The 14146-nt window shown below is 38.6% G+C and overlaps 1 protein-coding gene across 1 annotated transcript in view; it reads right to left on the bottom strand.

Annotated features, from left to right (window-relative positions):
- LOC122451770 (C4b-binding protein alpha chain-like) overlaps positions 1 to 14146 on the bottom strand; it is a 66506-nt gene that overhangs the window by 13257 nt on the left and 39103 nt on the right. The window contains exons 12-13 of the mRNA XM_043484673.1: positions 3934 to 4148; positions 24 to 233 (exon numbers count right to left, since the gene is read on the bottom strand). Coding sequence (XP_043340608.1) covers positions 24 to 233; positions 3934 to 4148 — 425 coding nt within the window. The remainder of the gene's footprint in view (positions 1 to 23; positions 234 to 3933; positions 4149 to 14146) is intronic.

The raw sequence follows: 14146 nt of genomic DNA on the forward strand, positions 1-14146 counted from the left end.
GGTGGAACCTCAGGCTCCCCCACCCACTGTGTATCCTGCCAACTCTTCTTCTGAGGAGCACCAGGCTCCTCTATCTGCTGGGTATCCTGCAGACCATGCCAACTGTATTGCTCTTCATCCTGTTCACGGTGCCAGTTATCTTGCTGTTCACACTGTCCGCACTGATCGCTGAAACCAGGGGAGGCAAGGCTCCAGCCAAGAGGCTGGAAGAAGGTTGGAGGAGTTGGCAGGAGCTGCAGACACATTTATTCCCTACAGGCAAAGCCTAACACATAGCCAAGCCTAACACATAGCCAAGCCTAACACACAGCCAAGCCTAACACGACACAGCCTCTCTCCTGCTGGCATAGCAGCCATAACAGTATTCTCTCCCGGCTGATGCAGCAGCCATAGCAGTAGACTCGCTACATTCTCCCCTCTCTGGCTGACCCAATGGTCACAGCCATGACGCAGCAGCAAGGCCGCCACCTTCTAGGTGGAGCTCATGTATCCCTACCGCACAAAGTAGCTGTCTCGAGTACCTCCTGACGCGCACGTGCAGTGCTATAAGTGAGCTCAGCTGTTACATAGTGGTTACTTACAAAATGAGGGGCCAGACAGCCTGGCCATGCCATCTCGGCTAATTTTCTCTCTCCCCACAGCAACTAAACAACAACAAACCGCAGGCCTCACTCTCCACATAAGCTTAAAGAAGGGTTTGGAAGTAGAATGCGATCTAATATTTTTAGTTCAGAAATTCTAAGTTTGTGCAAAAGAGTGAAGAAAATATGTTTTTATTTTCTTAAATAAAGGGTAGGAAGGACAGGGACAGGTCTTAAAAAAAATTTTTTAAGCCCAACTCTCCATGGAAAGATCACCTCAACACCTGCTAAATAAACAAAATATATGAATGAACAAGAATTTGCTATTTGCCTTAGTCTGACAACAAGCAGTTCTTGAGACAGGATTTGAGTGCAATAAATGTATCTAATAGGTAATTCTAGAAAGCATCATTAAAGGAATGGAGATGTAAAAATGGAAGGGAAGAAAAGGAATACAGCTTGCATTGGTGAGCAGGCAGGTTCTGGCAGGGATTGAAGTAGGGAGTAGAGGGTGTAGGGAGGGATGCACTTTGGTATAGCCACCTTGGAAAACTGCTGAACAAATAGATACATATCTCTTATGATCCAGCAATTCCATCCTTAGGTATTTGTGCAACAAGAACACATATGTTCAGCAAAAGACACATGAAGAAATGTTCATAGCCAAGAAAATTGATAATAAATGTCCATTAAAAACAGAACAAATATGTAAATTGTGATATAATCATACAAGAGTGAAATACTTAATAGAAATGGAAATGAATGAACCTTAACTGCATACAACATAGATGAATCTCACAAATACAATACTTAGTAGGAAAAGTCATGAAAGAAAGGATGCACAATATATTATTTCATTTCTGTGAAGTTAAATAACATAAAACCAATTTGTGCTGTTAAAAGTGAGAAAAGTGGAATCCTCTGTGGGGACAGAGTGGTGAGTTAGTAACTAACAAGTGGGCAACAAAGGACTTCTGTACTTTAAGTGTTTTTTTCTTTTTTCCCTTTGGTTTCTAGTTACAGAAATGTTTTATTTTGAGAATCCAAAAAGTTTTGTGCCCTATTCTCTTGATAAAGAGTAGGTAGATTTTGGATATGTTGAGATATGGAGTAAAAGCATTCAAGCAAAAGTAACTGTATAAACACCTTTTGAAGTTCCTGGCTTGCATTCTTTCTGAGGTACAAAAAAAAAGGAACTTAGTTGCAGACATTTGTGGATTTTTGTACTAGAGGTGTGTCATATTCTATATGACATACTAACCAAGAAGACTTGTGAACCCATGAGTAGTCATTAGTTAAATCCATTTCATCTAGTCAAGGTCATTTTTAAATTTTTATTTATTTTTAATTGAAGGATAATCACAATATTGTGTTGGTTTCTGCCATACATCAACATGAATCATCCATAGGTATAAAGGAGGTCATTTCAATTGTTACAACAAAAGACTTGCATGTCCTCCAAGCAGCATGTAGCCAAAACAATCAGATGTTTGCCTGTTGTTTTCTAGGGATGCGGAGTCAGTTGCATCTGGTTGGACCTACGCTGGTTGACATTGGATAGGACCACTGACCCTCCAACTGGGCAGGCACTAGTGTCCACGTGATGACATTTTGAACATGCAGAGGCCCTTAGCTTAGGTGTACCTGTGTAGATGACAATTACTATGCCCTTTCCCAATCGCCTTTCCCCACACTCCACACGCTCCCTGTGCCTCATCCCTCCCAGCTTCTCCGTTCTTTATTTCGTAAATACCCAAGCCCTGTGCCTTCAGGGAGGTGGGTTTGAGATGTGTTCTCCTTGTAAGCTTTGGTTTGCTGTGCATGGAACAACGGACATGGCACAATAACAACAACAGAGACAATGTGATATTTGAAAAATGCTTATTTAACCAACCAGTGCTTCACGTCCAGAAGATTAAATATTTGGATCACAAAAGTCTAGATAATCTAAAGTCGCACATTTTCAGTAGCAATCATCATAATCCCAGCTCTCCAAGCCAAGACACTTACTACAACAAGTGATGGTGCTTAAGGAACAGCACATTTGTTGACCAGAGACTGTGTACATTGATCTAAAGGCAAAAATAACCCTTTTCTTTCCTCTTTTTAAGGAAATGTCTTAGTGATGTTCTTAAACTTGACTCTCTCCTTCCAGTTGTTTAAGAGGAGCTCCTATCAGGCAGCAAGTGCGAATGGGGGCTGATTGTCACAGTTTAAAGCTGCCACCTCAGGATGATTTTCAAAAACGGTTCCCTCCACCCTGAAGGCTTTGCACGTGACTGGGATCAGCTCTAGCTCCAGGGCCCGGAGGTCTCCCGCTGCCCAAGGCATGCAGAAGAGGTGCATGTGGGGGCCACACAGCTGAGGATAGCCAAGCACCTAGAATGCTGCTGCCGTCAGGGCAAGGCCCAGGTCGGGGGGCGGGGGGCGGTTTAGTCGCTCAGTCGTGTCCGACTCTTGCGACCCCATGGACTGTAGCCTGCCAGGCTCCTCTGTACATGGGATTCTGCAGGCAAGAATACTGGAGGGGGCTGCCATTTCCTTCTCCAGGGGGATCTTCCCGACCCAGGAATCGAACCCGGGTCTCCTGCACTGCAGGCAGTCTTTACCAACCGGGCTACGAGGGAAGTAAAGATACAGGGCATCTGCCTAATTCCAAGCCCCGACCTACACAAATGTGCATATTCTACTTAAAGAAATGGCTGGAAGAATTGGCGGGCTGGCCAGGGTATCCTTCAATAAAAAACATCTGGTCCTTAAAGACAATTTATGCAGCTCTAGGGTCGTTTTCTCATCCTGCAGGCTTGGGAGACACTGCCTGAAGTGTCTGCCTGTGTGCACTTGCTCTCAGACTTCCTAAAAGTGATTTAAAGAAAAGAGGAGGCAAAGGGGTCAGGATGATTTAAGAGGCATTACTGATAAATGCGAGCTTGTCCAGTGGATGGATAGATGAGTAGGATATCAAGAAAGATTGCATCCTAGCAAACGTGACCATTCAGGCCAAGCCCAAACCTGTTCTGAGCAGCAGCCAAGCAGAGGTGAAGAAGAAAAGATGCAGAGATGCAAAGGAGACCTAGAGCACCCCTGAAAGGACAACCGAGGAATAATTCTAATGACCAATAAGGAATGGAGCAAGCAGCGTTTATTATATAAAATGTAGAGCCAAGGGTAAGGATACCTGGGACTATGGGAACCCACCAAATCTAGCAGGGAAAGTTGCCTCTGCCAGCTCACCACAGTGCTTCTAGGTGGAAAGTGGTGGTAATTTTGGTGAGTTGTTTATACATCCTGACAAAGTCAGGTCTCACCTGTGCTGGCTGGGATAAATGCTTTGGGGGAGGCACAATTTTTAAGGTTTGAAAGCACAGGGACACACAATTGTGCAATTTACCCAGTGACATGTGGGCACAGTTGGGTGCCAGGTTGTATTCTCTGAGCAAGTGATAATCTGGGGACCGACCAAACTAAACCCAGGGTTACACTGGACGGTGACATTCTCAGATGCAACATACTTTTCCTTATCCACGGACAGCTTTCCATTTTCTACTTCTGGTTTCACACACGTAACTGTAAGGGAAACATATTTTTGAGCACACTGTTTCTCAATAAAAAGCGATATAACAGCATTTAACAATCAGAATGATGAGAAAGTCTGTTCATAAGTTATACTCAGGTCTTGCAAGTTGTTCTACATTATCTTTCATTTTCATAATACAAAAGTATTATAATAGCAATAATACAAGTTACAGTAGTAATAATTAACATTTGTTGAGCAAGTCCTTTTGTCAGTCATGTGCTAAATCCTTTACATGCCTTATCTCATTTAATTCCCACTACAACTCTGATCAGATGCTACAAAGAAACTGTAAAACAATTTCCTCAGTGTCACATCACTTTTAGGCAGCAGAAACTTTGCTCTTAGTTGCTACACCCCCCCAGCCTTGATCTACATATGGTCTTAGGTATGTACTTTTCATTTTTCAGGCCTCATAATCTTCCTGGGTTAAATGAAATTGTTAGCAAAATCACAAAAATACCATGGACGTTGAAGGCAAGCCCATTCTTGACTCATCTAGTTACTGCAAGTTGACCAACCAGGAGCACCACCAGGTCATTGAAAATGGAAGGTCATGGGAAAATGGTAGCCATTATGATGGTCTGTGAAGATTTCTAACTCTTCATGATTTGGGAAGAGCCGAATCATTGGAAAAGACCCTGATGATGGGAAAGATTGAAGGCAAAAGGAGAAACGGGAGGCAGAGGATGAGAAGGCTGGATGGCGTCACTGACTCGATGGACGTGAGTTTGAGCAAGCTCCGGGAGATGGTGAGGGACAGGGAAGCCTGGAGTGCTGCAATTCATGCTCACTCAGTCATGGCCGACTCTTTGCCACTGCATGGATTGTAGCCGTCGGGTTCCTCTGTCTGTGGGATTTCCCAGGCAGGAATATCGGAGTGGGTTTCCATTTCCTACTCCAGGGATTCTTCCTGACCCAGGGCTGAACTCGCATCTCCTATGTCTCCTGCCTTGCAGGCAGATTCTGGTGTCTGCAGTTCACAGGGTCACAAAGAGTCACTAGTCAGATACAACTTAGCGACTGAACAACATAATTTGGGATTTAACACATGAAATTCCTCTTTCCTGAATAGTTGGAATTAACTCATGAGATTGTCATGAAAACTTTAGTGGAGCCACAAAGATATTCTCAGGTAAAGGAGTCTCTAGATACTCTGGAATATATGTAGACACTCTAGATACTCTGGAAAGATACCTGGGAACCGGGTAGTAGTAGGTGCTTCTGAAAAACCGTGAGCTGTGTTTTTGCAAGACAGGAGAGTAAAGTTTATGTGCAATGTACCTGCCAATGACTTTTTAAAGTTTACCATGTGTGTGGCTTAAATGTTCAAGCTAGCTAAATAAAAGACAAATGTATGTGCTCCCTTTGATCAACAAGAAACATTGCTCCCACTATTTTCTAATTCTGTCTTCTTACAGTGGACTGTGGGTGGAGCCGGAGGAATCAGCTCCCCTTTCACCTCCTTGTCGTTGAAAAGGTGAAGGCGACTAGCGTAAAGACTTGCAGAAGATTTTAGTCTCTCCAGTCAGAACATATACTTCATTACATTCATATGTAGCTTTAGGATGAGAAGCTGTTAAAATCTCTTGCTAGTTTTGGCTAGTGAGATGTTGATAATGCAGAGGAGTATGCATGTGTAGAGGCAGGTATGCATGTGAGAAATTTCTGAGAGGAGACCTCTGTATATTCCTCTCAATTTTGTTGGAAACCTAAAGCTCCTATAAAATGGTAAAGCTTTAAAAAAAATTTTTTTTAACTACAGTTACAAAAAAAAACCCCTAAATGGAATGCTTAATCTTACAACAAATCAAGAGCATTAGTGGAACAAAATGAAAACTTTGAATAAGGTATGTAATATTATTTCAATGTTGATTTCCTTATTTTGATCATCTAATCGTGGTTATGTTAGATGTTAATATTGAAGGAATCTGAATGAACAGCATATGAAAATATTCTGTGCTGGTTTTCCAATTTTTTTAAGTCTGAAATTATCTCAAAATGAAAAAATTGTGGAATGATAAAAGATGTGGGACATCAGTGAACACTGTACAACTCTCTGAAATTATCTTGAAAATAGAACTGAAAACTGGGGTTTAGAGGATGGATGAGAATTTAAGGGATACAGAAATTTAACTGGACATAAGATTGAAAAGCAATGCAAAATCTTCAGCTTTTAAATCTAATAAAAAATAAAATGTATATATAAAATATCTCCCTTGTAATGTCCACAGGCACTTCTGGGAGGTGAACTGCAAACTGGAATGGTAAGAGAGAGAGAAAAGTGTGAGTTCATAGTATCGGATTAACAGGACTCTCCTAAATCCAGGTGACTTATAGGAGATTTCATTCTTCCCATTCATATCCTTTTCTCAGGATAACTTGCCACAGCTCAAAAATATCTACTGCTTTTAAGCTGAGAAGCTGAAAGAAAACGTGTGTGAATATAAGCAATGTAGGCTGAGGGAATTCTCCCACTTGGCATGAAAGCATAAATTATTCACAGAGAGTCATGTTAAACTAGGATTGTTCTCAATAGACATCAGGCTGAAAAAAAGAAAATATTCAACTGTGAAAAATTATAAAGACTCTGAATAAGTGCAGGATTTCCAAACAAGCCCTAACTTTCTCACAACTAAAATACCACCATAAGAGTCTAATTACTATATTTTACAACTTAGTAACTTACCTGTTGAAACAAGGAAAAGAAATGTTTGGGTAAAAACACTGGAAAGGAATTGTTTGCAGTTTCACAATTTTATATGAAAAATTACAATAAATTTAGAGGCGTGGGCATGCCAGAGGAAAGCCTATGTTGAAGCATAATTTCTTCCTAAGGTTAAAACTAAGTGAAAGGGATTTGGAAATGCTCTGTTTTCTAAAAATAAAATAAGTAGCACATGTAACAACCCGTAGACATCAAGAAGTCTCATTCCTCAGATATAAAAGTTGGTTATCCCATCTAGCAGGCAACCTGAGCCAACTCAAGTGCTAGCTAAAGGTAAGAAAAATGTAGAATGGGTGGTAGCAAAGGAAGTCATGATCAGAGGTAACATGCAACTATCCCTCTCTTAGAGAGATTTTTGAGAGACTGCAGCCAGCCAGCCAGTTCTTTAAAGAGTCAGTGATAGAGTACAAGTAAAGTGAAAGTGAAGTCGCTCAGTTGTGTCTAACTCTTTGCGACCCTGTAGACTATAGCCCACCAGGCTCCTCTGTCCATGGGATTCTCCAGGCAAGAATACTGGAGTGGGTTGCCATTTCCTTCTCCAGGGGATCTTCCCAACCCAGGGATCAAACCCAGGTCTCCCACATTGTAGGCGGACCCTTTAACCTCTGAGCCACCAGGGAACAAGTAAAAGGGGCATAAATGGGTTGGAGTGGTATAAATGCTTCTGCACCCACGTGACATCCCTTGGCCCACTTCTGATTACCGTCTCAGCCGGGGTACACAGTTTACACAAGCTTATGTTTATATGGATGGTGTTCTACAGAAAGCATTCACAGTAAATCTATTTTCCTGACTTGGGCCTATTCTGAAGCTGGAGAACTATAGTTGGAATTGACCAGGGGGCAGTTACTGCCCTCAGGGCAACCCTAAACTGATGGGAGACAGAAAGCAGTGGATAAACACCCCAGTCTCCCATCCTTCAGACAGACAATTTTGAAAGGCATTCCTTACACTTCGTGTTCTCAAAGAATTGAGCACCTACTGTTCACAATACTTATCTTTTCCTTTTTCCCCTGTCTCCATGTCATCCTGCACACCTGCTCCCCAAGATCCTAGTTCCCACTTTTGGAGCCAAGAGCATCCAAAATGAACCACTGGTACTCCAGTCACTTTGTTAAGCTTGGCTTTCAGAGTAACACAAACTATGGTACCCAATAATCTCTATCGTGTTGGTGTGAAGAATCTTTCACAATGATGATATTTCATTTCTTAACCTGATTAGAGACAGATCTTTATAGCCCTAGGTACTCATTTCTTCTCCTTTCTGGCATTTAAACAAACAGATGAATCAGCAAGACTGAGTTAGAGCAAGAAATGTCACTAGACTTCAAAGATTCCCCTTTCTAAGTCAATTCCTCAACGTGGGAGCTTCCATTGTTACATAAGTTTATAAATGCTTCTTGTCCTCTTGACTTAAACAGAGCTTTGTAGGGTGGTGTCTCTCTTCACTGGAACATCAGCCACAATGCTTACACACTATATATGCAGGAAAAATGAGAAAATGAAGACTTTGAGGGGGATTTTATCAACTCTGCCATTTTCTCTTGCAAGAAAACTTTTCTTATAAGACTTTTTGTTTATTTATGTTTTCCAACTGATAAACTTCATTCTATAGCTCCTTGCATGTCACTAGTGGTATGTATAGTATCTGCGACCACCTTTGGACAATATTTCTGAAAAGAACAACCCCAAAGTCACCTGGTATTAAGTACTATGATCATTTGTGGAACCAAGTGGGACCATGTGAGAAATCTGTAGAATACTTGTGGAAAAGTTCTCTCCCTGTTCTTAACTTTTTTACATGCTGGCATTTCAGGCTTCCATGTGACATCTTCTTGGCATATACTTGTTCTATCAGGAGAAACAAGGTAATAGCCTCCATCACATGTTTATGAAATATGGTCCTCATTGGTATACTCACTCCTGTCAGGAAAACCTCTGTTTTCACTTATGATTCTAATAGTCTCCATCCCTTGTGTTGAGCAGTATACCTCTGATAAATAAAAAGTGATACTCATGTGTTTAACAAAATCATCAGGGAGACGTGCAAACCTGTCTCAGGAACTGATAAAACTGACAAGAAGTCAGCATGGAAATGGATGCAGATTTGAATAGCACCATTAACAAATTCAAAAATTTCAAATTTGCACCCCAAAATTGCAAAATATACTTCTTTTCAAGTACATGCTAAACATTTGCAAAAAAATTACCTCATGCTTTGCAATGAAAGAAGTCTCAATAAATTTCAAGGACTGAGATAATATAGACTACTATTTTTTTAAATTTTGACATTATCTACTATTTATGAACATTTATACTTATGTCATAGCAGTTTCGCTCTTGGATGTTTATCTGGCACACATCTGTGCACCCAGAGACATACAATAATACTAAAAGTAGCATTGTTCTTAATAACTCTAAACTGGAAACAATCCAAATGCCCATCAAGAAGAGAATGAATGACTCAATTATATATATGTTACAAGGGAATAATAAACAGGTATAAAAATAAACATGTCAGAGCTTCAATACAGAATATGAACATCACAAACATAATGTGATCAAAAGAAGCAAAGTACAAAACACCAAATCATTCTGTTTATATAAAGCTCTAAAATGTATAAGTCAGCAGAACATTTACCTCTAGATAGGAAAGTGACTGATGACTGGCTAATGCCATGGGGACACGTCTCAGTGGTTACATAGGTGTGTTACTGTGTTCGCTTCTGTGTGTTAGTCTTCAACAAAAATGTTGAAAACTTAGGTGCTAAAGGAAGCCTGTATAAGATTTTAATTTTCAACATTTTTTCATGAACAATGATAAATTCTTAATTCATCTTTTTGTGATCTTCCTTGGGGTTACCACGTCCAGAATGATTGCAACTGCCTATTAACATATACCTCTTGGCAAAATTTTATTGACCCATGTATACCTCTCTCTCTTCTCAAGGATGAAGAAATAAATATATTCAGAGTTTTATATCAGCTTTAGAGTTAATACACAGGATGAAATTTAGTCATTGCTTGAGGTTAGGATTTTTTCTTCTTTTGTTATAAAATTGAAGAGAAAGAATACTTTAAAACCTTTATTTGGATGTCTGCTTCTGATCAAGATGGAATAACAAGAATAGGATTCACTCTCAGCCTGGAACAATTTAAAAAGGGCAAAGGGGAAAAAGACAAACTAAGTGAAATAATGTTTTTTGACATTAAGTATCAAGCAATACAAGACATTGGTCCCTCGTACTGAGGAAGCAAATGAGAAAAGCTCTCTGATGGTCACAGTCTGAGAGTTTTCAGGCTTCAGCACAGAGAAGGGAGAACCAAGGCAGAAATTCTGCCTCTCCCTGAAGGTCATTAAGGAGTTAAGGAAACAGAGATGGGAGTCCAGAGAGGTCAATGTTCACAGGGCAGAGTGAGGAAGAGAAAATGTCTGATCAGAGACAGAGCATTGCAGATCTTCAGAGGATCCCTTCAAGTTTTCAGCTACATGTTAAGTTTCAGCTGTATGTAAGCAAATAACCAACAAAGAACCCCAAAGAGCAGACAGAACAATATCTATATCCACTCGGGCCTGAATATCGTTCATTTTACCACCAGATAGACTGGAAAGCTTCATATTTTGTGGAGAATTGATAAAATAATCAGAATAATATTACCTCTGCAGGGGGCTTATCTGATCCCTCTAGACAAAGGTAAAAAGCAAGCCTCAAGATGATCAGCTTCTGAATAGTTTAACTGCATCCCATACTAAACTCAAGGATATTTTCAACAAATGCAAAAATATCCAGCACCAAAACATCACATTCAAAATGTCTGGCATTCAACTTTAAAACTACTACAAATACAAAGAGGCAAAGAAAATATAACACATAATGAAGAGAAAACTCAATTAATAGAAACAAACCCTTAAATGACACATGATATAATTAGAAAATAAAGACACTAAAATGGTTATTATAACTATATTTCATATATTTAAGTATATAGAGGAGAGATTGAGCATATTAAGTGGAGACATTAAAAATATTTTAAAAGACCCAACTTAAACTTTTAGAAATAAAAACTTGTAGTTGAGAGGTCTCACATAACAGATGAGTGTTTGAAAGTAAAAAAAGAAAAAAGTTAGTCAGATTTACATTATATTAGACACCCTAAAAGAAAAGATTAAGAAATTTGAACACACAGCAATTATTGAAAATGAAATACCAAGAGATCAAAAGACTGGAAAAAAAGAATCAGAGCTACAATGAATTGTGAAGCAATTTCAGGTGGTTTCATATATGCATAAGCAGAGCCCCTGAAAGAAAGAAGGGAAGAGAGGTGAAAAATATTTTAGTAAATAGTGGTTATAATTTATCAAGTTTTGTGAAAATTATTAACTCATAGATTAAATAAACTCAACAAACTCCAGTGACAAGAAACAAAAAGAAAACTGAATAATGATACAACATATTAGAATCAAATTTCTTAAAATCAAAGATAAAAAAATTTTTTTTTAATCTTTCTAAAGAAAAAAGACACCCTAAATACAGAGGAGCAAAGAACAAGGCTGACAACAAACATCTTGTTGGAAAAAAGTATTGTATGATTTCACTTATATGTGAAATATAAAAACCAAACAAACTGTATGAAAAAAACAAACATGTGGATGCAGAGAACATAGTGGCTGCCGGAGGAAAAGAGGCAGGGGGAGGGCAAAATTGGGAAAGAGATCAACTGTACGGTGATGAATGTAAACCCGAATTCTGGTGGGCAGCATGCTGTAGTATATGCCAAAGCTGAAATATACTATTGCATACATCAAACATATAATGCCATAAACCAATGATACCTCAACAAAAGTTAAAAAAAAAAAAAAAAGACGATAGGGACTTCCCCAGTGATCCAGTGGTTAAGAATCTGCCTTTCAACGCAGAGAACTCAGGTTCAATCCCTGTTTGGGGAACTAATATCCCACATGCAATGCAGCAAGTAAGATCCCCCCACACACCCCGCAACTACTGAGCCTGCACACTTGGGAGCCCACATGTAATATCAAGAGAGAAGCCTGGCCACCACAGCAAAAGGGTCCCACATGCCACAGCGAAGGGCCCACTTGCTGCAACTAACACCCGATGCAGCCAAATAAATAAGTATTTTTAAAAAGAAGATAATAGAAGCAGTATTTTTAAAGTAGCAAAAGAAAACAACAATCAATCTAGAATTGTCCATTCAGAACAAATATCTTCCAACACAAAGGCAAACTAAATTTTTTTCAAATGTTTAAACCTAAAAGAATTCATTACCAACATGTCTAAATTATAAGAAATATGGTGGAAGTAATTCAAGCAAAAGAAAGATGATACCAGATGGAAATCTGTATCTACACAAAGGATGAAGAGCATCAGAAATGGTAAATATGTAAAAGTTTTTCCCTTGACGTGTCCCTCAGTCAGGAAATAGCTGAACATCTGTGGGATATTTATACCATGGAATACGATTCAGCAATAAAAAGGAATAAATTATTGATGTACATAATCACATCTATCAATTTGAAAATAATTGTGCTGAATGAAAAAAGCCTTACAAAAAAGCACATTATTTCATCTGTTTAAGATTCTAGAAAATGTGAACCAGTCTACAAAAGCAGAGCAGCGATTTTCTGGAGGCAGTGAGGGAAGAACAGAGGAAGGAATCACAAAGAAGCACGAGAAAGCTTTCAGACAGATCGATACATTCATTACCTGACTGTACTGACAATTGCAAAAGTGTAAACGCATGTCAGATTGATAGACTCACATACTCTACATGCATGTGTTTTATTACATGTCAATAAAAAAATAAAGCTGTAAAAAAAAATACCTAATTTGAAATGTTCTGAAAAGCTGACATAAGGAAAATGTAAATAAATATATATTTATTTTTTTATTTTAATTGAAATGTATTTGATTTACAATGTTATGTTAGTTTCAGGTGTATAATAATAATCATTCAGTTATACATACACACACAGACACAAATGTACATATATTAATATGCATCAAATAAATATACTTTTTAAAGCTGTAGAAATTTTCTCTCAGATAACACTTTTCCACACTAGATTTCTTTTTATTTTTTCTTTTTATTTTTTTTTTTAGATTTCTTTTTAAATAATTTAGAATAAAATACTCCAGCTCTCTAATTGAAAATAAATCTAGAATTATCTCTGTATCTGTCAAACTTCTTAATTTTTCAAAATAAGTCATAAAATGTCATAGTAATACCTGACATTTATATCAGGTTATAATTTACCCATAAATATCATCAATTACCAATATATGGATATAGCACATTTGTGACAACTTGGATACACAACTTCTCATTTTATGATTTATAGATGGTAAAAATTTTTTGTTTTTAACATAGCAGTCAGTGAAACTTTAAACCTAACTTAGAAAACAAGTAGATTTTTAAATATCTGTGAGCATTCTTTATATATGAGAAACTAATATATTAGCTGCTTTTTCTATTCATTAGGGTAGATTCCTCCAAAGATCCTATTTATTCACCCTTCTATTCTTCTTTAAGTATGCTTTTAATTTTGTCTTTTTATTAATAAAATATGCCCTATTTTTCCCAATAGAATTAGTCATATTATTAATACCATTCCTTTCAAATGTATTTAGTTAATTCCTGATTTTGAATATTGATTTCTCAATAGGTTGATCTAAACCAGGACTGCTCATTATTTGGCTCTACATAATACATTAAAATCTAACTGTGTGGAATCCATGTAGTCTGGGCCTCCATGATGTCACTTACAGAATGACAGAATCCTTGTCGTCTGATTGGAGTTATTTTCCTCATTTCCTGACATCCCTATCTAAGGCCAGAAGAGTATCCACCGATCCCTCACCTCCTTGCTCACTTTCCCCAAAGGACACAGAGGTGGAGGAAGAGATGGTGGGAGCGTCTCATCTGTGAAAAAGTCTCTACATTTCTGGTCAAGGCTTCCTTCCTTCTATGGCAGGACCTAACTCCTGAGACTATGTTCCCTAGACCAGATAAGGAGGCCCAGATCTTGCCTAAAGGGGAATTACAATAGAAGTTGTAGTGTCCCCCAGATACTATAACACTGTCACCAGGAACTTCATGATTTGAGCTTGAACATTGCCCCCACTTAGCTCTTGGATTTTGCTTTTTTCCCTTACTGAATATAATGCCAAAGGCAGACCTGGGTTAAAGAGAGGATACATGTCTGTCATGTCTCCCCTTCATGGAACACAGCCTTGTTCTCCT

This window comes from Cervus canadensis, chromosome 13 (assembly GCF_019320065.1).
Source record: "Cervus canadensis isolate Bull #8, Minnesota chromosome 13, ASM1932006v1, whole genome shotgun sequence".
In the NCBI taxonomy this organism is placed as follows: Eukaryota; Metazoa; Chordata; class Mammalia; order Artiodactyla; family Cervidae; genus Cervus; species Cervus canadensis.